This window comes from Lissotriton helveticus, chromosome 1_1 (assembly GCF_964261635.1).
Source record: "Lissotriton helveticus chromosome 1_1, aLisHel1.1, whole genome shotgun sequence".
Lineage (NCBI taxonomy): Eukaryota > Metazoa > Chordata > Amphibia > Caudata > Salamandridae > Lissotriton > Lissotriton helveticus.
Genome location: NC_136057.1, coordinates 1,765,022,162 through 1,765,047,814, shown reverse-complemented (window position 1 = coordinate 1,765,047,814; position 25,653 = coordinate 1,765,022,162). Strand labels below are relative to the sequence as shown.

Below are 25,653 nucleotides of genomic sequence, written 5' to 3'. Positions count from 1 at the left end.
GCGGTAGCACACCTTGCTCCAAGTTTTTGGATAACTGCCAATTAATGTGTTTTTTCAGCATCTGAGATGCAGCCAGTAGAAGGAGATAGGCCTGAACTATGCCAGCAGGGACCTATCTACTAAACGTTTTTTTTTTGCAGTGGAAATCAGTCTGGCCTGCGTCTAAAATGCTATACAGTGGTGGATTAAATAGAACGGTTGAATAATTGATTGAAAATCGGATTGATCACCATAGAAATCAAGGTTAAAATGTGCAGGGGACAGGGTTCATCAAACTTACAGGAGAGGGTATCTTGTTCAGACTCCTCCAATGAAATTATAGGAAATTTGCCAAAATGGTCAATTGGGGGCCCGACTATCTTCACCAGCATTTTCTCTGTATTTAGGATGATAGGATTTGCCACCATGTTGGTGACAACTTTAAGCATCATATCATCAAAGAAACTGGATAAATCCTTACATAAAATGGCAGATGCTGCTAAAGGATATGTAAGAGCTACCAGAGGTGAAGAAAATGTTTCACTGTCTTTAAGATTTCACAAGAATTGTTATTGGCTCCTAAACTTTGTTCAGCAATAAAGGCACACTGGGATATCTTATTTAGGGCCCTATTATAGAGTTCTTTATCCTCTGGGAGTTAATGCCTTCTCCAGCGCCGCTCTAATTTCTTACATTAGTTACACATATTTTTGTGCTTGACATTGAACAAAGGGGGCTGAAACATAACATCTAAAATTGACTGAGGTTTTAATATTTTTAAACTGGGTTATTTTTTCAAGTTCAATAGGCAGGAGTTAACTGCTGGGACATCAGACTCTACATCTCTTCTGATACCTCAGAAGAAATTGTTTTCTATATCCACCATATAGATCCTTAGGTTTGAGTTTGGCTTCAAAAGGGCCCTATTGGAGGAGAAATGTTCCACAACCCATGTGTAGTGAATAATAAAGTGATCAGACAAGCGAATGCTTTTGACTTTCCTCATCTCAACACTACAGTTGGATAAAATATGATCTAGAGTATGCCCTGCTTGATGTGTGGGGAGATTACTATATCGTCTCAGGTTTAAAGAATTTAACTTCTCTAGGAGTGTCACAGCCTGAGCAAAATAATCGATATGTATGTTAAGGTCTCTCAGGGGGTAAAATTTGAAAATTGAGGTAGATATTTTGCAATGACATCATCTAGAGAGTTGAGGATATCTCCTGCATATTAAGGGCTGATAGATCAATGCCCAGGCTAGAGAAATTTGTGTTGACACGGAGGTACAAAAACCTAATGCCTCTGCTCCATTAAGCCTAGTTAATGCAAATGTAGAGCACTGGAAACAGTTTTCAAAAACAGCCATGCTCCCAGCTCTGCTGCCCATCCTGTCCATAGGGACCAAAGGGTAGCCTTCGGGAAGGGCAAGTGCAACGTCAGGAGCAAAGGACTTACTCATCTACAACTCTGTTAAAAATAATACATTGATCGCCTCAGCACGGAGTAGATCAAAAACATACTAAGCATTCTTATGTAGTGAACATTGAGGAATGAAGCTCCAAATAGCATGCATTCTCCTTCCATTGCAGACTACAGTTAGATAAGCTAGCCCCACAACTTCCACCACGGTGAAGGGGCACAGTGCAACTCCATCAAAGACTCACCACTACAGCAGGTCTTTGGTCATAGGTGGCATAGTTCCTGGGTCGAGTACTTAATCCTATGCTTGAGGGGGGACTAGATGTGAACAGGGCCTCTGGCATGCCTTCAGCATACACGCATCGAGTCCACGCTGCAAACCTTCTTAAAAGAGGTCAGGGCTTCCCCTTCTCAAACTACTAGACCCCTGGCAAAAACCTTTCAGCTCTCTGATCCCATGAGTACAAATAGCCTCCTGGATCGGCTCACAGTAGCTGTATTGATTGCTCCATACAACACTTGGTATTAATAACCCCCCCCCCCCCGCATAAGACCTAACAGTAAGACTGCTTTAAAATCAGATAATTACATATAAACAGTCCATTTTAAATAAAAACTGTATCAACTAAACCACTGCCCCAAAAAACGACGGCTCTCTGATCCAAGGAGTAAAAACAGGTTCCTGGATTGGCTTGCTGTAGCAGTATTGAATGCCCCGTACGGCACTCAGAATGAAAGAACAACGCCCCTCACTGCACAAGACGAAACAGTATGACTGCTATTAAAATCATATTCAGTGGATTCCAGCTAGAATTTCATAAAAAACTGGTAATTCCAGATAGGTACAGTATTGTGCATGTTTGAATAAAGTGAATCCCTTCTTTTCTGCTCTAAAAACCAGAATGGCCAAACTAAAGGTAAGTGTTATGATTCATTTAGAACAAAGAGCAGTCCAAAGACCAAAGAATCAGAAAAAACTATGAAAAAATTAGCAAACATCCTCAGTAAATCAATCCACATATTTGCAGAGCTTTTAACAGTTCTGACCTTGTCTACCACAGAACCTTTTAGACAATTTGAGAAAGGAGTGTTGAGGCATCGATGAAAATGTGAGTAAAAATGAGGAGTTTCTGCCTATAATAAAAAGATTAGACTCATTTTATTTTCCTTCTCAGGGAGAAGTGGGGCAGCAGGGCCCCGTGGGACCACTTGGAGACAATGGAGAGAAGGTAAATATTTGTCCATATTTTACATCTATTATTATTATTGTTGTTGTTGTTGTTTTGTAGTAGTTTTGTTTTAATGTTGTTCCTGTTATTGTTAATATAAGCAGTATTAGCAGTGCAGTAATAGTAGTAGTAAGATATTCTGTCTATGGATTTTTATAATTAGCATCTTATTGCTATTATGAATCACTAAAAGGAGAGGCTATAAGAAAAGACTGCACCACCACCTTTATCTTCAGATGCCTTCAATAAGTGATCACCATGCCCTGCTCCTAAAATTCGGTGACAACGTTCTCCCTTAGGTCTCATCAAAGTGTTATTGGTACTTTGTATCATTACTTTTTTTACAACCATTATTGCAGTTATTTTGATATTATCAATATTTAATATTTTGTATCAGTCATGTATCTGGCAAAGCTCTTTCAGAGAGTTTCATTGAAGAGCTGTTAACAAAGAACACTCAGTTAACAAAGAATACGACGTTAACAAAGAACACACCTTTAACAAAGAACCCCCGGTGCTACAGAATGGCTTTCTTGTGTCTTTTGCTGATAGCAAGTGATCTGAAATCCCACTCTCTCCAGGGCCCTCCATCAGGAATTTTCATCAACTAGAATTTTGTTCATCACCCTCTCTTACAGCATTTAGAACCTCTCTACAGACATATTTATTTCAACTGAGGTGATAATGGCTCCTATACCTGCACTGCGAAACCCAGTAGGGTAATGAATACTAGTAAGCAATAACAATAGCTGTTAATCAGCATTCGTTAACCATCAAAGCACCCCGGATTAGGTTATGTTATCGATCAATGCTGAAAAAGATGGCTTAAAGGGGCTGTTCTAAGAAGGCGTCTTCACTTTCACCACTCATATGCAACAGTGCACGCAGCATTTTGACCAGAGACAAAGAGAGAGATATGGATGTTCGTCTTCTGGCGATGCTAGACAATTTAGGTTGCAATGGACCAGCAATAGCAGTAAAGAGTTGTATTCGCAACACAGTATTATTGTGTATCAATACCTCATATTTTCTAAAAACGGAATCAAGCCAAAGTCTTTCAAATCTGTTCACAGATAAATATTTATGATGCACTCCAATTGATTAATTAAGAAATAGTATTTGATCAAAATATATTGTATACTCTTTCCTTTTAAATGTAAGATATAAACAGATTCCTAATATGGGGTCATTATCTGTTTCTCTTTATTGGATATCAATACAATCATAAATGAAAGGTGCTCGTGGTAAAAATAATATAAGTTCTTCTATAAGTCTCATAGTTGTACAGTATGCCATGTTTCCCTCATTACCTCTCGGTGAAGTTGTAACCACAGGCTCTCCAAAAATATGACAGCTCTATAGCTGTATTTAATGTTGCAGTCCTTACAGTAAATGTGAAGACATAGCAAGCAACTTTGATGTTTCTACGTAGAGAAGCCCCTAAAATTACACACTGGTGGTGACAACAAATTGGTTAATCTATGGTTGGCAAAGTTTTTACTATAATTTTTTTTTTTCTAGGGATCAGATGGACAACCTGGACCAAGAGGCTTAGCCGGTGAACCAGTGAGTACATCCTGAATACCTTCTGTGTCAAACTGTATCTTGCATTGCATCTTGGACAAACTAAGGAATAGGATGTCACAGAAAATTAACAAATGTCCGCCGCCTAGCATGTAGGTTTCAATTTGTATTCCATGATGTGCATACCTGCAGCTTCCTGGAGTGTAATAAACATTAAGAGCACTAGCAAACCTCAGCTTACTGTCTGCTAAAAAGCACTTACACCCTGTGTGATCGTCAAGATAGGGAGATCCTCTTCCCTGTAAATTATGGATATCATAACATGTTTAATGGATTAAGTGAATGATGTCATAAACTCCAGCAAGCAAGAATGACAATGGCAATATAGTGAATGTTTTCATGCCTGAAAGCACCATTATAGTGACTTTCAGTTGAAGAATCATATGCTCCCAACAATACTGGATGGATGGGTAACCCACAAAGGCACAGTCACCTCACAGTTTCTATCAATGTATATTATCATTTCTGTTATCCTTCCAGGGTAAATTAAAAGAGTACCAGTCACTCCCAAATGAGAACATTTTCACGTTTTTGCCTGTTTGGTAGGATTACTGCCAGATCCCTCTGGCCATTGGTCCTTAGTGTGCAGCTGTTCTAATCAGTGTGACCACTGCGTTTTACTATAATCTAACATATGTTATTTTTCATTTTAGGGACCGCGTGGTTTAGTGGGTGTGAGAGGTCTCCCTGGTCCAACAGGACAACCGGTACGCATGGCAGCCTGTCATGTTAATATGTCGCCATTTTCATAAGTAACCAGACATTTTATGGAACTTACCTCTTGTCTTTAATATTTCAGGGAGTCAATGGGATCGATGGGCACCCAGGAGCCAAGGGAAACTTGGTAAGATGTGAAAGGGGGCCACATCGACTTCTTTTGCATTTAATGATTTATTTTTTAATGATCCCGACATCTAAAACTGAAATTCTGTAGCAGCAGATAAAACTTTTGACAGAACTTCTACAATGACACGCGTGTGTAGATTGTTTTTACTTTAAGTGCTTTTGTATCTTATTAATTACACAATTATCTCTTGAAGTGTGTCAATATGAAGCCAAAATGAGGAACATCACCTCACAATGCTAATAAAACTGAAAGTTTCTAGACACAAGAGAGCCGGTTATGTAGGTAGGTTATATGTGAATGGTACAAACTGCACTTAAGAATGTAGACTGCCCTGTATCACATGCTGTGCACGAAAGTAAAAAAAGATATATTTGTATATTATATGATATATTGTGGGAGAGGTGTGGCACAGCAGCCAGGGCAGGTTGACTCGAGAGCGCAGGGCTCACAGTTCGATCCCCGGCGGCAGCTCTGTTCAGCACCATGTACCTCTGGGAAATTGCTCACTTAGGGGCATATTATCAAGGACAGGCGATACATTATCGCCGCTTTTATCGGCAGGAAACTGCCGATAAAGCGGCGATAATGGCCTTGATAATATGGTCTATGAATTCCAATCGAAGCCCATGTTAGATGTGTTCACATCTAACATGGGCTTCGATTGGAATTCATAGAGCATATTATCAAGGCCAGTATCGCCGCTTTATCGGCAGTTTCCTGCCGATAAAAGCGCCAATATTGTATCGCCTGTCCTTGATAATATGCCCCCTAGTCTCTCCGACGGCCCCCAGCGCCTTGAAAACCTTAGGGGTGATTAGTTTGCACTTAACAAAACTGGATTTTATATATATATATATATATATATATATATATATATTCCATATGCAGACACCAAACAATTGGAAAGCCTCACGTCGTGTGCTTCAAAATCTCTTTATTGTCATCTTGCTGCAAACGAACACGGTAGTCCCCGCGATTTCAAAGTTCATATGCCTGGTTACACCATACGCGTTTCGGGAAGCATTTTTCCCTTCTTCATTGGCAAGGCACACGGGAACTTAACAGGCTGAGATTCTCGCTGCTTTTGTAGCGTGTTTTTGAGTCTTACCACAGTGGGCGTGGTTTCATTGCATCTCGGTAGTTGCAGTTTTAAATGTTGAGTCCTTTGTAGGCGCCTGTTCTCGCATTCCTCTATTTAAATCTTCCATATGTTGGTTTCGCAGGTAAGCAACATGTTAGGTTGAAGCCTTCTGTACTTGATGACATCGTCGCACATGACACCGTAAGCACCACCAACTTTCATCGGTGCTTACGGACTCGCATAAATCTCGATGGGGCTTTCCGTGACCGTGGCAGGCCACTATATATTCCATATGCAGACACCAAACAATTGGAAAGCCTCACGTCGTGTGCTTCAAAATCTCTTTATTGTCATCTTGCTGCAAACGAACACGGCAGTCCCCGCGATTTCAAAGTTCATATGCCTGGTTACATCATACGCGTTTCGGGAAGCATTTTCCCTTCTTCATTGGCAAGGCGCCTGTTCGCTTCCAATTGTTTGGTGTCTGCATATGGAATATATATATATATATATATATATATATATACTTCTCACAAAAAACGATCCTCCACCACAATGCGCGCTGCTGCGGGTGCTCTGCATAGGGGCCGGATCCTGGCCCATTCAAACAATTTTACTCCAAGGAATGCGGCACACAGGTAGGATAGTTTTATGAAAATCCTTTATGGGTCCGAGTACGAGTGAATAAAGGATTTTCATAAAACTATCCTACCTGTGTGCCGCATTCCTTGGAGTAAATATATATATATATATATATATATATATATATATATATATATATTACCGCCACTCCACTTCGCAAGCAAAGACGCAGGCGCTCTCTTCTCCCGAAGAGACACATGGAGCACAGACCCAGGTTAGTAGAAAAATCGTTGGTTTATTAGCTGCTACTCAGTCGGCCATTACGCGTTTCGGTACTGACGTACCTTGATCACATGACACAGTAAATGGTCACCTGGTTTCTTATATACCAACATTTGCATTTTTTTCTCTTTTGTTGGTGATGCAATTTAAAGTGACAGTGCTCTAATTGTAATAACAAATCTGTACATTCGCTATAGAAGCATTTTTGGCTCCACATTGCATATTGGCATACATTTCATATCGGTATAAATACCTTAAGACACATTTACATAGTAATATGTACATATTCAATTTATCTTTCTGTGCAAATTTCGCAATAAAGTGCATTGTATCACGGTATAAATACCCTAGAGCAGATTTAAAAGAGTGTAATAAATATATAAATAAATAAATATATATACATTTGATTAGAAAAGACTCATTTCTCTTCTAGCTCTGTGCAAATTCGCATGTGCAAGATAATATCCCTATAGATTTTCACTTTACATATGTTTAGTATCTATGAAATTGTTTTGTTGGGGCCACTTGTGTTTTTCTGGACAGATTTTAATGTGGTTTAAAAGGTCCTATTCAGAAGCCTCTGATAAGGACGGTAATTAAAAGAAAAGAAAAAAGAAACGTGTTATCGTGTAAACCCAGATGACAGAAAAAGAGAAAAGAAAACACCCTAAAAGAAGTGTAGCAACATGCAATTCATGATTTTTTGTCAATGAGATGTTTTGTTAAAAATCAATTGCTATTAAAAACCTTTTTATGCAGTTTTTATTGTTTTCTGTTACGGCTATGTCTTTTGTGATATACTAAACTCATTTATATTTACCAGGAGAATTGTTTGTGGGTATATGTTTGTTGTTCTGTTACTTTCACTATGCTCCATTTACACTTTTTCTATACTTCCCTCCTCTTGACTGTTATTATAGGCATGTATACAAATCTTCAGTTATATTAAGCCCATACGGTTGTTTAGAATCTAGCTTCAATATATAGCTAGTTTCCAATCTTCGTAGTTTTTCATCCCGATCCCCTCCTCTCTTACTTGGGGGTATTGTGTCAATGAGGTAGTATTTCAGTGATTTGACATCTCCCTGATGTTTTTCATTGAAATGACGGGCAACTGGGTAACTCGGGTCTTTGTTTTTAATTGCACGTATATGTTGCAATATTCTTTTATGTCCCTGCAATTTCGTGCTTCCCACATATCTTAAATTGCAGGGACACTCGAGGATATAGACCACATATTCCGTTTTGCACGTTAGCATATGTTTAATCTGTTGTTCACCTTTTCCAAATGCTAGTGCAAAACTCTTTTTGTTCACCCCATTCAAGCAAGCTTTACACGTTTGACATTTGTAGAAACCTCGTCTCTGGTTAAACCAGTTCTTCTTAGCGACTTCTATTGGATTGTTAACTACTAATCTGTCTCTCATGTTCGGTGCTCTTCTATGAGTGACTGTTGGTTTGCTTGGTAAGTGAGGACCTAATACCGGGTCATTCTTAACCAATGGCCAATTTTTTCGAATAATTCGACCAATTTCTTTGTTTTGTTTGTTATAGCTTACAATCATTCTGAAGTCGTCATCTTGTGGTTTCTTTGTGTTGGACACATGTGTATTTGTTTTTGCTAAGGCTGTTTCTAAGAGGGCACTTCTGTCTACCTCGTTGCTTTTTGTTATTGCCTTTTCAATGCAATTTATAGAATACCCTCGTTCTAAGAATCTGTTCTTGCTTGATTCTTGTGCTTTGGAGAGTTCTTCTGGTGTGCTACATATGCGTTTGATTCGTAGCATTTCACCGTATGGTATGCTGTCTATAAGGTGTTTATATATATATATATATATATATAATCATTTTCTCCTTCCTGCCGGATTGAAGAAACCAAGGACACAGGTGGGTTTCAGAGGTTGCATTTATTGACTTCGGTGCATGACCGGTTTCGGCTTGTGCCTTCCTCAGATGCGAAGTCAAAGGTGTGCTCTCTTGTTACCGTGGGCTCCTCTTAACAGTGTCCAGGAGCCTCACTTCTAATGAAACGTTGGGTTGCGCTAGTGTTGAGGACTACCAGTCCCATAATGCTGCATACCTTCAGGCCACTGCACAGGAGAGCCGCCTCGATATTCTCAGCATTAGATGCCTTCTGTCCCCTTCTTTCTGGCCACACACCTCAGGATAATCAGGTTTGGTGACGCTAGTGTGTTTCAAGCGCCTCGCCCAGCAGTCTCGGCCCGCCGTTGAAAACAGCAGCTTCCTTATGCCTGATGAATGGGTGGTGGGCCACGAATAAACTCGATACCTCGACAAATTCAGAATGCCCCATGTCTTTGTGGCCGCTTGTAACGAAAGGGTCCTTGGTTGTGCTTCATGGGAGGGCGCTAATAATTAAATCATTTTATCCTTCCTGCCGGATTGAAGAAACCAAGGACACGGCGGGTTTCAGAGGTTGCATTTATTGACTTCGGTGCATGACCGGTTTCGGCTTGTGCCTTCCTCAGATGCCAAGTCAAAGGTGTGCTCTCTTGTTACCGTGGGCTCCTCTTAACAGTGTCCAGGAGCCTCACTTCCAATGAAATGTCGGGTTGCGCTAGTGTTGAGGGCTACCAGTCCCATAATGCTGCATACCTTCGGTCCACTGCACAGGAAAGCCACCTCGATATTTTCAGCATTAGATGCCTTCTGTCCCCTTCTTTCTGGCCACACACCTCAGAATAATCAGGTTTGGAGACGCTAGTGTGTTTCAAGCGCCTCGCCCAGTAGTCTCGGCCCGCCGTTGAAAACAGCAGCTTCCTGATGCCTTATGAGTGGGTGGCGGGCCACGAATAAACTCGATACCTCGACAAATTCAGAATGCCCCATGTCTTCGTGGCCGCTTGTAATGAAAGGGTCCTTGGTTGCGCTTCATGGGAGGGCGCTAGTAATTAAATCATTTTCTCCTTCCTGCCGGATTAAAGAAACCAAGGACACAGGCGGGTTTCAGAGGTTGCATTTATTGACTTCGGTGCATGACCGGTTTATATATATATATATATATGATATATATATATATAAAAACAAACTCCAGACTTCAACAGGAAACTCCCATGAAGAAGGCACGGACATCAGGTAGTTGGTATACGGCTTCTTTTATTTGGTCAGGTCATCCATGTATATATATGTATATATGTAAAACATTCCACTGCTTTGCCATTTTAATTAGAATAACACATTTATGTAGAAAAATCTAAATTATTAATATATCACAATTGACACTGTAATTACTAGCAAAATAATTGTAACCGTTCATAAAAATATTTGAAACCTGTTCGATTTTCCTTATATAAGAATGGATGTATTTGCAGTGTATAAAGAAGCCATCATCAGTTCAAGATGACAAGTTAAATCATTGATAAACGCGCCAATTGCAGAAATCCGAACGCCCATCCCCCCAACCCCACCCATTACCACTTCCAAAGTAAACAGCTGTTACCGCACCGACAGAAATCCGACATTTTGCAACTTTCCCGGTTAAATCGGGTCAGTCAAACCTGAAATTTACTAAAGTAAAAATGACCAAAATATGAAGGGACTTGCAGATTGTGTTGTAGTAAGCACCTGAAAAATGGACGCAATGCCCCATTTTGCAGGCGTGATTACCGAATAGAAGTTTATAATCACAGCTGTTAAAATCTGATCTCCATCTTATGAGATTTGAGCAAATGAGATCATTATCACAAGAGGGATCGGACAACTCGTAAAGAGGGCCTAAGTGAACCCAGTCATTATGGCATTGTTACTGATATGCATTATGCATGACTCACTATTAAAAAAAAACACTCCTTGGAGAGGAAAAACATTTGTGGCATTTTGGTTCTTTCTTTACCAAGTCCCTCCCTTGCCAATGCAATGGACTGTGCTTATTGGCTCTAACAACAGTAGAAAGGGTACGTTTTCCTTTTCTTATTAGGTATTATCACAGTATTAACCCAAAACCCAAAGTCATAACATCTGCATGCAGTGTAATCTTAAAGATTTTTGGGGCTCCTGGCAAGACATATTTAGGGCCCGCTGCTTATAATTTTACTGCTGATCTTCTGCGAGCTGAGGGCCATATTATCAAGAAAGGGCGATACATTATCGCCGCGTTTATCTGCAGGAAACTGCCGCTAAAGCGGCGATAATGGGCTTGATAATATGCCCTTGTGAATTCCCATAGAAGCCCAGGTTCTGGTGTTAACCTAGGCTTCTATGGGAATTCACAAGGGCATATTATGAAGCCCATTATCACCACTTTAGCGGCAGTTTCCTGCCGATAAAAAGGTCGATAATGTATTGCCCTTTCTTGATAATATGGCTCTGAGTTCCTCATGATGTCAAATAAACTTTCAGAAATGGAGTTCACACAAAAACAGTTGGAATATATATTTCAGAAATCCTGAAGATGCCACTGGGAAAAAAGAAAGAGACTCTGAGGTAGTGGTAGGCAGAGAGGCGCGAGACAGGGTTGTGAACATAGTCCGAGATGAGCTAGATAAAGAGAAAGTTTTCTTTCCCAGGGGGGCCCTTGGATGATGGGGGCCAAGGGCAATTATTCACTTTACCTATGCCTTAATAAGTATCTGTCTGCTGGCATACATGGTCTAAATTAACACAACCAGGAACAGAACAGTATTTTTCATATCCCTTCCTTTAGAAAATGGGTGAGACGTAACATGCAGAGCCTGCCACCTGTTGGACAGACGAGGTGCTGCAGCTGGACTCTTTGCCCGTCCAGGGGGACGTAGTAAACACAGCCACTGCGAATGATGTTTGCAATACTTCATTATATCTGTTTTCATATATGTTTACTTTCATGATGTCAGAGAACACATGTTTTACTTTGTTTTAGGGGGTACAAGGTGAAGTTGGTGCTCCCGGTCAGCAAGGAAACCCCGGCCCCCAGGTGAGCATCCTAAGATAAATTGCAATATTTTTTATTTATTTAATGCATTGACTATATGACTTTACAGTTACTCAAAAATGAATAACTTCCAGTGTTGGGACCCAGTGCTGGGTCTTTATCATACTCGGTTGTCTCATTGTGTATCAGATATAGAACATTTAAAATATTCTGTCATAGCAGATGCAGCTTGTATTTGTGCCTGGTAGTTCTGCAACCCAAACCAGCAGTGGCTCTGACATATAAGCATGGCGGGGCAGGGGGGGGCGACAGGCGATGGATTTGGGAAAATTAAATAAATAAATAAATTCTATTCTGTTGTCATCCCCCCACCCGCCCTACCGCGCTTACCTGCAGGAGCCGTGACTGACCTAGACTAGAATTGCTGCAAATCGTTGATGGTGATCTCTGTAGGGTCTCGATACCCATATGAATGCCTCCGTATTTTATCAATAATCGACAAAATATATGAGTTTTTAGGAATTTAGCTTAGTCACTGGATTAAAAAAAGCATAAGTGGCATATATGAAAATGTAGAATTTGCGAGGTATGCTATCAATTGATAAAAATGCAAGTACAAAAAAATGCAATCTGTACTCCGAAAGTGAAAATATTATTTGAGGATAAAACATTATGATTTAAAAAAAAAAGAAATTGCAGGTATAATGAATGACACACCATCATTTGGTGGCTAAAATACCTGTGAAAACGATTTTTAATTGCTCAAACTTATGAATTATTTGCCCTCCAAAAAAAGGTATTTCAGATGTACATTTTGTGAGAATCGCAGGGAAAATAAATTGGATTACTAATTGAAAAGTAAAGCAAGAACGTTGTAAACAAAAATGTAAAGGCAGAGAATAAAGTCCAGGTTAAAAGGGTTAAAAAAAATTAAATGATGGGAAAAGAAGTGTTTCTCATGTGCCTCCCCAGTAGTCAACAGTACCGATTTCTCTGAACAAAATAAAATACGGGTATCATAGAATCCAAGATAATAAAAACAAGATAGAACAGCAGACATTGTCTACTTCATCGATTTCATTGGAGAAGCATAGTAGGCTCCTGCCTCCCCTATATGTTAATTAGGTTAACCTATCTTGGCAAACACTCTGATGGTTTCATCTACTGTGTCTTGTCTTTCTCTTGGAAAACAAATGACGGCTCTTGCTGAATTAGTGTGGTGTTTGACTAGCATACAATGTCAAGCTAAATAGCGAACAGGGCCATTTACACTGCAGGCTTGTAAAAGGTATGTACATAGCAACTACTGAGCTCTATTCAATGGTGTAATTATTGCCAGAGAGTGTGCCCTAGACTGGTAACTGTTTTTATTGGAGATACTGTATATTTATAACTGAAAAGCTCGGTTTAGTTGGCTGAAAACAAACTTGTATTATTCAAATGGCAAGTTCACAAAAAGTTAAGTTACTCTCTTTTTTAATTCTATTGTATTTTTGTAATAATTGGTTGAATTGTAAGTATGGTGTCAATTTGTATTTATTTTAATTAATCAAACAATGACATTTACCTGATATGGACTAGCATGAAAGTACTGAACTGGTGTACAGGCGCGGCCGGCACAGGTAAGAGCGGTGGGTGGGGCGGGGCGGGGGGGAGAGGCGAGGGGAGATGACAGTTGACAGGACAGGTAAAATTAAAAATAAAAAACACTTATCTTGTGCTCACCGCATCACTGATGCGGCGAGTGCATGATAAGAAGTGTTATTGATTTTTTTATTTAATTTTACCTACGCTGCCATTTGTTGTCTCCTCCCCCCCGCCCCTGCCCTGCCGCTCTTACCTGTGCCGGCCGCTGTTCTGAATGCCCCATGTGGTATATTGTGTCAAGCTCTGGAGCCCACAAGAGGGTGTTGTCCTAGGTCTGGTGGTCATGTGTATCTTCATGCTTGAAGACCACGCCAGGAACAGGGGGCCTAGTTCTGGAGGTGAGATCCCCAGTAGGATCAGGAGAGGATCCGGAATAGAACAGCCAAGATTGTGAACTTTTTTTTACCATAAACATTTCACAGAAAGATGTATGGGCTTAAATATGTGCCACTGGCTGAAGACTAGACGTATGGAACATGCAGTGTCTCAATGAGAGAATTACAGTGGATGCAGTGAGCCTATACTTGCAGAGCTATAGGGGAAAGATACAGGAGGAAAGGCATGTATTGAAGAGCCTGGACAGTTAGATATGGAACATATGTATATATTTTTTAAAGAGTGGTTGCATGAAACTGTATTCAGTCAGGAGGTATGAGGGCAAAATTAGAGATGAAAAGGGCCGAAAATGCAAACAAAATGAAATAAGGGGTTCTGCAATCGAATTAGGGTCTTTGTTGTTGTCTGAGGCAGAGAAATAGAAAAACCAGAAGCATTTGGTGGTCGATATATGTGTCAATGTTTGTGTATGAAAGAAACTGGGCGCATTGTCAGATGGCAGGCACACTGGTATCTGTAACTGTCTAGGACTCTTTAAAGTTGATCTCTTCTGATTGTCTCTTTGCCATTAATTGCAGGGTCTTCCCGGGCCACAGGGACCCATTGGAATGCCAGGAGAAAAGGTAGGTATCAAACGTGCAGACAGCCGCTAAGCCTTTCTAGGACTTTGTTTCATGAGTGGGACTGTGCTCAGCAAGATTCCAGGTTATTTCTACTTGTCCACACTGTTGAACTGTTAATGTCACTGCCTGTGGGTCTGTTGGTACCAGCCTTTCTTCAAAAGCCTCAAGTTTATGCAGTCATCTAGTGGTATTGCTTGTGAGACTGTGACTTTTTACTCTGCAGGAATGGAAAGGAATTGCGCAGCGCCATATTTATAAAGAGCCACACAAGCTACAAACAGTTTTAGCCCAATGCGTATCATTGTGTTAATGGATAGTGAATGACACGTTGCCTCGCTTGAAATGTGTACTGGTGGTGCATCCTCCAGTACAAATTTCAATGCCGCAAGATAAGCCATGGAAATTGTGTAACTGTGTGTTAATTGAACGCTATGAGTAGACGTATTAAGCGATATGTGGCTTATCCCATTTTTGCACTCACTTTAATTCATAGTTAGAACACCACTCACAGCCATGTCACGCTATGTAGTAGGTCACACTTTGCATGAAAACCCATGGGTGTTAGACCCCCTTTGCATGCATCATCGTATGTTGGCCCTCCATGTTACAAAGCAACTTCGGCACTGCGCGTGCATATGTTTTGAAGCACAAAATTCGTTTTTGTAAATGAAAGATGATCAGTGGTGCTATTTGTACCACTTTTTGTCCAGGACGCAACACCCTGTATCTCGACAAGTGACAGCTCAATTGTGTAATATATCTGAGCCTTTATTTGTTACCATAGTCATCAGGTTTGTGGGGATTTGTCTATAAAACAAAGCTGAGTCTTTAAAACACCAATGACTCTCCTTGTTAACTTCACCTTTTAGGTTTTGCCCATTAGAAGTGTTGTGAAGGTTGAGCCAGATCAGGTGTTTTCACATCCACAATAACTATCAATGCCCAGTCACAATAATTGCGGTTATAGATAAACTAGCAGCCCGTCCCGACGTTGTCCGGGAGCAACAGGCTTCCCCGACCCCCGCCCGCCCCGACATTGTCCAGCAGCCCGGCCCCCGCCCGGCCGGCCCCCCGCCTGCCCGCTGCTTGCACCGCCGCTGGCCTGTCCGCTGCTCCTCACGTCACCACTCCTCCCCCGCGCCATGTCCGCCACTCCTCGTCGCGCTCCTGGACGCCGCTCCTCCCCGCGCTCCTGACGTGAGCACGCACGTCGCGGCCGGCGCTACTTCGGAGGGACTACTTTTTTTTTACTGCAAATTTTTTTAATAACTTTTTTATTTTTATTTATATAGCCTATAACCATCTACACACCCTGACGATTCGAACGGTGTATCGGGTGTGTGGATTGGCGCTGTGGTTCCCGAGTTTACCCGCCTCAAAGGCTGAAAGTTCTTCCTTTATTATAGTAGTATAGATTTCACTTTAACGAGTACCTTAGAAGTAGAGTACAGTAAAAATGAAGGTCAATGTTGAAGGTCTCAGGATTCTATCCTTAGCCAATCAAGATTAATTTAATTAGTGTCCTTTTCAACAAACTGTAGACTGCTGGAAGTGGTTTTAGCAGAACACCTCTGATACGATATAATGGGAAAATATTTCCATGTGAGAACTGTGAGAGTGCAAGAATTCTTCAAGTTTCTAATCTTAAAGTCTATGGAGAATCAGAGCAATGCGACATGACACGCGTGAGATTGGCGCATCCTGGGGCATTTGGAGCCGTTTTTGCTGATGTGGGGCAGCGTGCTGTGGCAATTGCTGATTGAAGAAAATTGGGCTTTGGCAGTGTCACTGACCAGTAAAGGAGGCACTGAGGAAGTGGAAGGTCTACCACACTAGTTTCATGCCGGTACTTTGTGATTTTGTATCTGAGCGTTCGGTGAAATGTTGCTCACTAGAAAGGAGGACTTAGGGGTTGCTACTAGTGAATTTCTACACAATGCTATCCTGAAGTTTTACTGATGATGTCAGTTGCCAAAATATTCCTATTTTGTGTAAAATGGTCAGGAGAAAGCTTCCCCACTTATTGGTTGTTTGCAAGAGTCCATGTTTTGTGTCTCTGCTTCCATAAGAGTGTACAGGAGTTTTGTGAGGAGGAGTGGCTATGGCTGACTCCATGTTTTGCATCCATGGTCCTGCAAGAGTATGCAGTAGAGTGATCATGTGTACAATGTTCCTTGGTCCTGCGAGGGTGTGCAGTAAAAGGTATGTTCTAGTATAATTATTCCTGGTCCTGCAAGGATGTGCAGTAGAGGGTGATTATGTGGAGTGTCTTTGGTCCTGTAAGGGTATGGAGAAGAGGCTGGATGTGTAGTGTTTGTCCCCGGTCATGTGAAAGTGTGCAGAAGAGAGTGAACATGTAGTATTGGTCTCCAGTCCTGCGCGAGTCTGCAGTAGAGGGTGGGTTTAGTGTTTGTCCCTGTCCTGCCAGTATCTGCTGTAGAGGGTGGACGTGTAGTATTTGTCCCTGGTCCTGTTAGAGTATGCAGTAGAGGGTAAGTGTAGGAGATGTGTGGAGTAGATGTGTTTACTTTATGTCCTTAGTCCTGTGGCTGACTCATTGGCAGTAGAGGTAGGTGTAGAACATATCAAACACAAGGTGATGATGGACGGAGCGCTGAAACTTTTCAGACACTTACCCCCCAGTCACAGATCTGGGTTGAATCCATCATTGTTATTTAGCTCAGGTGTAGAACAAAGGCCTGTAACAGCAAGTGAATGCTATAGTGGGTATGTGGATTTCATGTGTGTCACTGGGGATGAAAATATTGTTGCCCTGTTATGGCACATGTTATTGGTTTGTTTGGATGGGTTCTGTGTGACTTGAATGTGGGTGTGCTTTTGGTTTCGTATGGATGGGGTCGTATGCGACCATTGTCTGAATAATTTCTAGGGCTTATCTAAGCCAGAGTCTTTTACAGCTCTGTTTGTATTTATATTAGTCCTGTTGTATTTTTTAATTATTTTCTAAGGGAAGGAGATGTGTCATAATCTGCTGTTGGGTGCAATGCATTCTCTTCATAGATTCTCTGTTCCCTGCTGCCCAGCCAGTGTGTGGTGTCTGGAATGTTGGTGAGTGCCTGCAGGAGTGGACAGTGAGAGAGAGCTCCTGGTGCGGAACCTTACTAAACAACCTGTAACCCCTTCAACAAACCTACAAACTGTTATTCTACTGGCTAACTGACTCCTGCTTATGAAGTGAGCACATTTAATTACAACAGTTAATTTGAGACAGGGTCAATACATTAAGCATTTAATAGTAATTTTCAGTAAAAGACACCACTTCTTATTTGATATAGTCCAAATGTTTCAGTCATTTTTGGGGATATTGAGGTCCCCGAAAGCTATTCATTTAGTTACATGTGTGCCTGTGTGACCGTTTGCTAGGATTGGAGGCTCTATAAATCTATGGATTACTACAGCTCGGTAACATAGGTGATAGCCACATGTGATAACTGCTCCCGAATTCCTAAGACATGTTACTTAAAGATCAAGGGGTCTGAAGTCTATATTAGTCCATGGAACATATTTGTAATCCAGATCTGTAGGAGTCAAAATCACATATGGATGTCATGATTGTGTCAACAAGCTTTAGATCCTTGGAGACGGGACCAGGCAGCTGCTGGACATGTTCAAAGTCTGGCAGGATAAAGGAGCCCCAGACGCAGCCCCAGAATACTCCTTCCAGTACACAGGCCTATGCCGACAGTGCAGTTTACGAAAGGCATATACTTAAAGGTGAACAGGATGAGAAAGACAACAGGATACATTCACTTCCTTTAAATATCTTGTGGTGATTCAAGAGAGCATGCTGTCTTTTTGGCACCTGTTCACTTGCACTTGTGTCATTACTGGGTAGCTGTTCTCATTCTCTGGTGACATTGTCCCTGAAGGGCTACTGGCAGGTTTTGTTTGCATTATCTGGGTCTCCTCCCTTTGAGTAAGGACATCTCGAAGAAGAATGTTAGATAAGGAGCTTATATAATTACTTCAGGTAATCTGTACTGGATGCTACAGCCAATAGGAGAGACTGGCTAAATCTGAATTCAGGACACCAGTCAAGCCCTTCAAATTGTATCTTTGTGTGTTTTCTTCTGCTCTGGTGTTTAGTGGACTGGCTGGAACTGTGTGAGATCTGTATTCCAGGCTCACCAAGTCAGACAGGGGATAAGAATTCCTTATATGGAGTCCCTTCCTGCCTGGAGCTAGGGAGCTTCACTTTTAGCAAAGCTCTCTGACCAGAAAGTCTTGTGGGTTGCCCTTGATAGATAAGGGGAAGAAACTAGGAGCTGCAAGGAGGATGGAAACCATATTTCCATGCTACCAAGCACACCCACCATCATAGGTACCCTGCCCTCTTCCAAACGGTATAGTTGCACATCACACTTGAGGCAGGGGAAGGTGCCCTAAATTACCTGGGGTTTGCTGAACTTTGTGGGGATTCTAATACTCAGCCCTGTTGTACAGCCAGGCTATTACCACAAAACTCTATGAATTAGTACTACTAATCAGTATCATTCTTGTACGGGGTTTTAGTGGTGCTGCCCCTTTAGGGCCAAAATGAGTGGTGCACCTTTAGGGTCGTCATTCCTCTAGCAGAATACAAGGGCGCTTACGGAGAAAGCACTGGAGTTAATGTCCAATTGGCCCCATAGATTAGCAGTGGAGTTTCATTCAAATAGTAGGATTTCAGGGCCCTTGGTGTGTCTTTGTATGGACAACCCTTCGAATGTTGACGGAAATGCAGATAAAAAAGTTAATTGGGTCAATATCCTATTTTCCTTGCATCTGCAATTACACGTGTTGATACACATGCATTGTTCATTAATAAAGGGTTCTTTTTATAACACAGACTTATCCCAAAGCAATGACATGCTATAAATAGTCAGATTTGGGACCAGTAGTGAATAATGCAAAACAAAATTGACAAATACGCACAGCACCCTAGAAATAGACTTCTCAGGTAAGTCTATATCACTGTGCATACAATTCTCCAGTCGTGGGCTTTCATGTATATTGCACTCTAGGAGCTGTACTACTGGGTCTGAAAAGTACAGACTGGAATATGAGATCACATTAGTTTGGAAAAAAAAACAGAAGTGGGCTTTTGTGTCCGTAGGACCATCTGGTATTTCTACGTACTTTGTGTACAAAACTTGCAGACAATACTGATCTACCCTGTTCCAGGTAACCAGTGAGGAGTACATTTCATAAACACACTTACGACATTTCTCGAGCATTGTACTTATTTGAGCTTAGAAAATATGTCCTTCCTCTAGGTCACTTACATACAAATACAGTATTACAAAAAGGTTTCAAACTTGGTAATAGTGTGCTTGAATGGTTCTTGTTAGCGTTTCAAGGCTGCTTGGATGCAAACAAATAGATCACAGTTGGAAATGTGTAGGTATTCAGAAATGTTTTGCAAGGCCATGCCCACTCTGTAAAATGTATGCATTGTTACTTTTTAAAGAAACGTAAAGGCCTAGTTTACTTCCCCAGGATTCATCCATTTGCACTTTGTAGTAGACCAGTGAGGAGATGTATGGGCTTCCAGGAAAAGTGTCACACTAAGTACACCTTCTGCCTCAGATGTCAGCTAGTTGAATGCAGCAGATGGCCTTTCCTCCAACACCTCAAAAGCTTTTATGTCTCAAAGGTTTCATGCAATGTATGGATTACAGGATATAGAGCAAATAAATCCTTAAAATCTGCTCTTCGGCCATACCCTGGCAAACATTTCCTTGCTGCTGTGCTTTTACAGACTGGTTGGAAGTGCTGTCGACCAAAACTGCATGGGAAAGGTATTTGGCGGGTGTAGCAGCACATTAGGGAGACAGCTAGAAAACACAGGAGTGTTGATGAAAAATAAATGTTCATTAAATATGATCAGTAGAAGGATACAGATTAACCAATCAAAAGGATCATAAACAGACTATGCTCCACTGAGGGACACACAAAAGAAGGGAACGGAAAGCCATCAACTAAGAAGAAAGTAAATGAGAGTGATAAAGCCAACCAATTATAAGGAATGTATGGGTTGTATGCCCACTGCAAGCAAACAATAGGTCTTGCACTCTCTTGTAGGCTTAACCTAAAAGGTGAGAACGATTCTAATTATAAACAACTTAACCTGTGTCTAAAGCTCGGTTAGACCTATAAGAATGGGGTTTATGCTAAATAATATGCTGTCCAAATAGAATGAACTTCATCACAGGTTTGGTACCCTGCCCTGAACTTTGGCTGGATGAACAGTTCCGGTGTTCTACAGCCGAGCAGCTGATCTCGGTAGTGAGTGTACCTGCAGGGCGGTGACGTGGGGAGGGGGAGGGGCAGGGTGGGGGTAGTAATCTATGGAATACGGAGCTTTACAGGTAAGTAAACATATAAATAAATAAAACTAATTTCGTTACGTGCACTGCTTCCCATTTGGGGAGGCAGTGCACTTAACGAAATTCGTTTTATTTATTTATATGTTTACTTACCTGGGAAGCTCCGTAATCCATACATTACTCCCCCCCACCCTGCCCCTCCCCCTCCCCACCTCACCGCCCTGCAGGTACACCAACTACCGACCGCAGCTGCAGCTGAGGTCATGTTTGCATTGTTCTGTGCAACTGTTCAGTAAAGTTCCAGGTGGCTCATGGTTCCTTGTTAACAAAACAAAATGACTGGCACTTTACATCCATCTGAGGGATGGCAATGTTCAGAATTCATTGCTATTTAATGGAAAGTCTAGTGGCCAACACTTTTTGTCAGTTTCAGTGATGTTTCCAGCAACCACTCCATCGGGCCCAAATTTCAAATTGGTGTGCTGCCCTGTTTCCACAGCTGCACATGTTTAACTAGGTACGCCTAGTGGACCCCAATAGTGCATCCGATTATACAAAAAAATAAGTTTTCCTCAGCGCAGGCACAAACTCTGACAGTTTATGCCTGTGGTCAAAGTCTGTGCCTGCACGGAGGACAGGGCATTGGTGGCAGTGGTTTGAAACCGTGTCTCGGTCATTCACTGTAGGCATAACAGACTCTGTTTAAAAAAGTAGAAAGACATCACCCTGCAGGGTGGTGCAGTGTTTTAATGCACCTCCCTGCAGAGCCCATGAGGGTGCACTGGCTGTGCAACACCTCATTTGTGGCGTTCAACCTTTATTGCACTGCACCCACATCTGTAATAGGGCTGGGTACAATTTCACCACGTTTCTTCATTTGCATAAGACCATGCCCCCATGAAAATACAGGAACAACCCCCTGTGAACATACTAGTGTTAAATGTGGGCTGGCATAATTCATACAATTGGTCGGCCCCTTCTGTATTCCCTTTAATGATACAAAAGTGCCCTGAGGGACAAAAATGCAAGGTGTGCACCTGGACATATCTGTAACGGGCATCAGTCTCCTTGATGATGCTGTTAGGGTAGAGGGCATGGAATAAATGCATGCAGAGGCTGAATGTGACTAGGCTGTGAACAGTCATTATTGCTGCTATTAAACACAACTGTGATTATTCCTAACAGGTATCACATTCTCTGAACATGACTTTGATAGATGCTCCTTTTATGCTTTACACAGGGTCCACCGGGCAAAGCAGGACAGCAGGGCCTGGCAGGGGCAGATGGACCAATGGTAAGTACCCACTGCGTGAACATGGACACAGCTTGGATGTTGCTAGGTCCCACAGCTATTTTAGAATAAAGATGTTGTAATATATACTACAATGTGCTTTATAGACAATTTTGTAAGGAGTGATGCAAGTGACCAATAGCAGTTTGCATTGCCATCCTATCTACTTCCTTTAAGTTCTCTGTGCCTTCACCGTCCTTGTTCCCTGTGCCATTTTGGACCACATACCTGATTCTTCATCTTTCCTTTCTAGTTCTTTGTGCCACCTTTCCCCCCCCTTCTGTTGTTGTTTCTTCATTTACCCATTGTTACTTGTTCATTTCACTTTTTGTCCCCTACACCTTTTTCCTTCTTTTTTAGGTTGAGCCTAGGCAGCGCGCATGAGTTGTCTTTGAGACATGCTGTATTCACTTGCTTTTCATTAGTTCCTTCCTGTGCCTGTTAAATTTCCTTTCTTTTCATTGGTAAAACGTTGCTATTAGTCCTGCCTTTGAGTGAGTTTTTCACTTTCATGACTACTGACCCTGTTACATGTCCTCCTACTCTTTGGTTTATGTATGGTTTGTTATGTACACTCTTTTTGTCTTTGAATTGGTCCTGCAACATTTATTGCTTGCCCCCAGATGCTCTCTTTCCCTTTTTGCAGTACCACACCATTTGTGAGCCTCCAGTCGCATGGTCAGTGGTGTGAACTTATTTCTGTGAGCTCCTGCTGTTCGTGTCTTCTGTGCATGTTCCACTTCTGCACCTCTCATTGTTTGCAGTACACTTAATCTCCCAGTGTCATGCGTCCGCCCCCCACCACCTTCCATTCAGCTCTGCTTGTTATTTTAAGTGTTGCCATTGTGCATGATTGCGCCAACACATGCCTGTCGCCGATTGTTCAATTCAGTGTTGCCATTATTTTGTGATCGTGCCTGATATCACTCGGGCCACATTTTGATTTTATTGGGATCCAATTAAAAAGATGGCTACAGTGCAGCACCTTTTTTCAGCTTCATTGATCTAGATAGTACATACATTTTTCATGTAGTTCATTTAATCTTCTCAGGCCATCCCCCCAGCCACATCCTCCCACTCATCTTGTAAAACGAAGACGCTTTAACTATCATTAAACATATAGTGGGAGCAATATGCGTATTTTCAACATATGAGCTCGTTTAATCAACTAAATCCGTAAACATTTAGAACGATTGTTCTGACACTAACTAGTAGTTAACAGCATTCAAAATGGCTCCTAACTTCAAAACCAGCATGTTAAATCATGTGAAAAATCGTTTTCAGAGATAGATGCTTGATCTCCATGATGGTTCCATTGAGGTGTAGCAAAGATTGGCTTCAATATTGTAAGTCTCCCCCCGCCATTAATTAGCGTATCTTTTTTTTGTTAATATGTATTTGGTTTGTGTATCCCAAATTAACATGTCTGCCAATATGGTAGGGTGACTTTGCCATAAACATAGAAGCAGTGCTACGCGGCATTGCTTCCCTGTGTACTGTTGAACACCACTACAGCACACGGGAGCCAAATCTTCCTGGATCTAGTGGGCTCTTGTCTTTGTCCTAGCATTCCGAAATGTAATACCTGTAACAAAGCTGATGGCTCTGGAGGTGGATGGCCAATGTCCCCATTCTCCTCAATGAAAGGGTAAGTTGTGGCTTCATATGGGTGGTCAGGTGAAGCAAGAGCAACCCCTGATAGGACTTGTTGGCCCATGTGCATACCATGGTAGCCATGTGGTCACTAGAAAGGGCTACTGTGTGACTACTTGAGCATGCTGAGCCGAGATCTGCAGTCATAGAACTTATGCTTTAAGAGCATGCCTAGGCACGCAGAACAGGGTTACTGAAGCATAGACTACAAACGGGAAGACCTGGAAGATGGACTGGATAATATTTGATTTCTATGCTCATGTCCTTCAAATTGTTAGTAAAAACATTTTTTCATACTTCACAGCTGTAGATTTTTTGGTTGAGTATCCCTGCATACCAGAATCCAGTTGGGATGATTTTTCTCTCTGCTTACAACCTATTACTCTTTAGCTTGTAGCCTATTCTCTAAAAAATGTGTGCTCTTCAGAAATATACAATAGGAGGAATTTTACCCTGTAACATAAACACTAACACGTTTTCTGAGTCAAGGGAAGTGGTGTATTGCATGCATACATGGAGGAAAATGTTACTTCTACATAATTGTTAACATTCTGACTTAACGTGTGTGTTCTATGCCAGGAGTAATGACTCTGACCCAGATAACATTATCCAATAAAGAGAGAGAAGTCCCACATACCAAAGGGACATGGCATTGCTTAGTCAAAGAAGAAGAAAAATTCCCTTTGGTACCCAAACAAAATAATTCTTCAATCAATCATATCAAATATACCACAAACCATTCATGTCAATCATACAATGAACCCATATACCAATATTTGCAATGCCACAAGACAACCACTGACTAATAGTGGAATGCCACCTATATTTTATTAAAAAAATGTTGGAAACATTACAAATGTTGTCATTATACAGAATTCATAAATCTTCATATTATATAAAACACATATATCATTATACAAGTTTATGTATTACCTAGACATCATATCAATTAATCAAGAGGGAGATGCAAAAATTCCTCATGTATAAAAAACAAGTATTATATCACATATATAAAGTCCTAGAAGTAGTACAACACTATATCCACGTATTAAAAACAATTAAAAGTGTATAGTCCAAAAGAAAGCTAAAACAAAAGAAGAAGAGAGAGAGACAGAACGCAATTACGACAGTACACTTCTGGAGAAGGAGCCTGAGGCAGGTTGCAGGCACCACGGACTGTCTTAATGTGAGTGTACGAATAATGCTATCTAGTGGTGGGAGGTAGACATCTTTTGTTAGTGCCTAGCTGACAGCTGTAGGACACGTTAACAGGCATTTGTGAAGGCCTTGCAGTCAGTCCAAGGGCTTGGTAGCAAATCAAATGTATGACATTAACAACTTAAATAGCCCTCAGAAGGATGAAAGACCGGGTTGGTGCGTTTTCCTTTCAGATTTCATATATTTCTGCAACTTATACACACTTCTCTGAGTGGTCATATGCTAGCGCCAAGCCGTAGCCTTGCTGCTTCCAGTAGCACTGGAACAATTTCAGAGTGGGGGTGCTGCCATTAATATGGCATCACTTAATTCGAAGGGATTGTGAAAAATCCAAGCATCACACAAAAAACAACGAGTGTAGAAAATGAACCACTACAATTTAGCAGGAGAATGACAAGGATGTGATATGCAGACTGCGGTGCTTCCTGAAGCACTCTTTTAAATGGCCACTAAAATTGCAACACCTTTTCCAATACCTAGCTGACAGTTGTACGGTTCGTTAAGAGCAATGCTCACCAGAGCTTGCTGTCAATCCTTGGGAGCGATTCAAATGTCTCTGTGACCAAATGAAATGGAGATCCTTTTATCAGCTTTTGAAGGATGGGAGGCCTGGCTTCTCTCTACATTTGTTTTCACAAGACTATAAAAATGTAATTTTACACAACTTTGTCCTACAAGTT

The 25,653-nt window shown here is 41.3% G+C and overlaps 1 protein-coding gene across 1 annotated transcript in view; it reads left to right on the top strand.

Moving 5' to 3' along the window:
* COL5A3 (collagen type V alpha 3 chain) overlaps positions 1 to 25,653 on the top strand; it is a 598,884-nt gene that overhangs the window by 361,686 nt on the left and 211,545 nt on the right. The window contains exons 19-25 of the mRNA XM_078650321.1: positions 2,577 to 2,630; positions 4,152 to 4,196; positions 4,868 to 4,921; positions 5,014 to 5,058; positions 11,865 to 11,918; positions 14,438 to 14,482; positions 22,052 to 22,105. Of these exons, the coding sequence (XP_078506447.1) occupies positions 2,577 to 2,630; positions 4,152 to 4,196; positions 4,868 to 4,921; positions 5,014 to 5,058; positions 11,865 to 11,918; positions 14,438 to 14,482; positions 22,052 to 22,105 (351 nt within the window). The remainder of the gene's footprint in view (positions 1 to 2,576; positions 2,631 to 4,151; positions 4,197 to 4,867; positions 4,922 to 5,013; positions 5,059 to 11,864; positions 11,919 to 14,437; positions 14,483 to 22,051; positions 22,106 to 25,653) is intronic.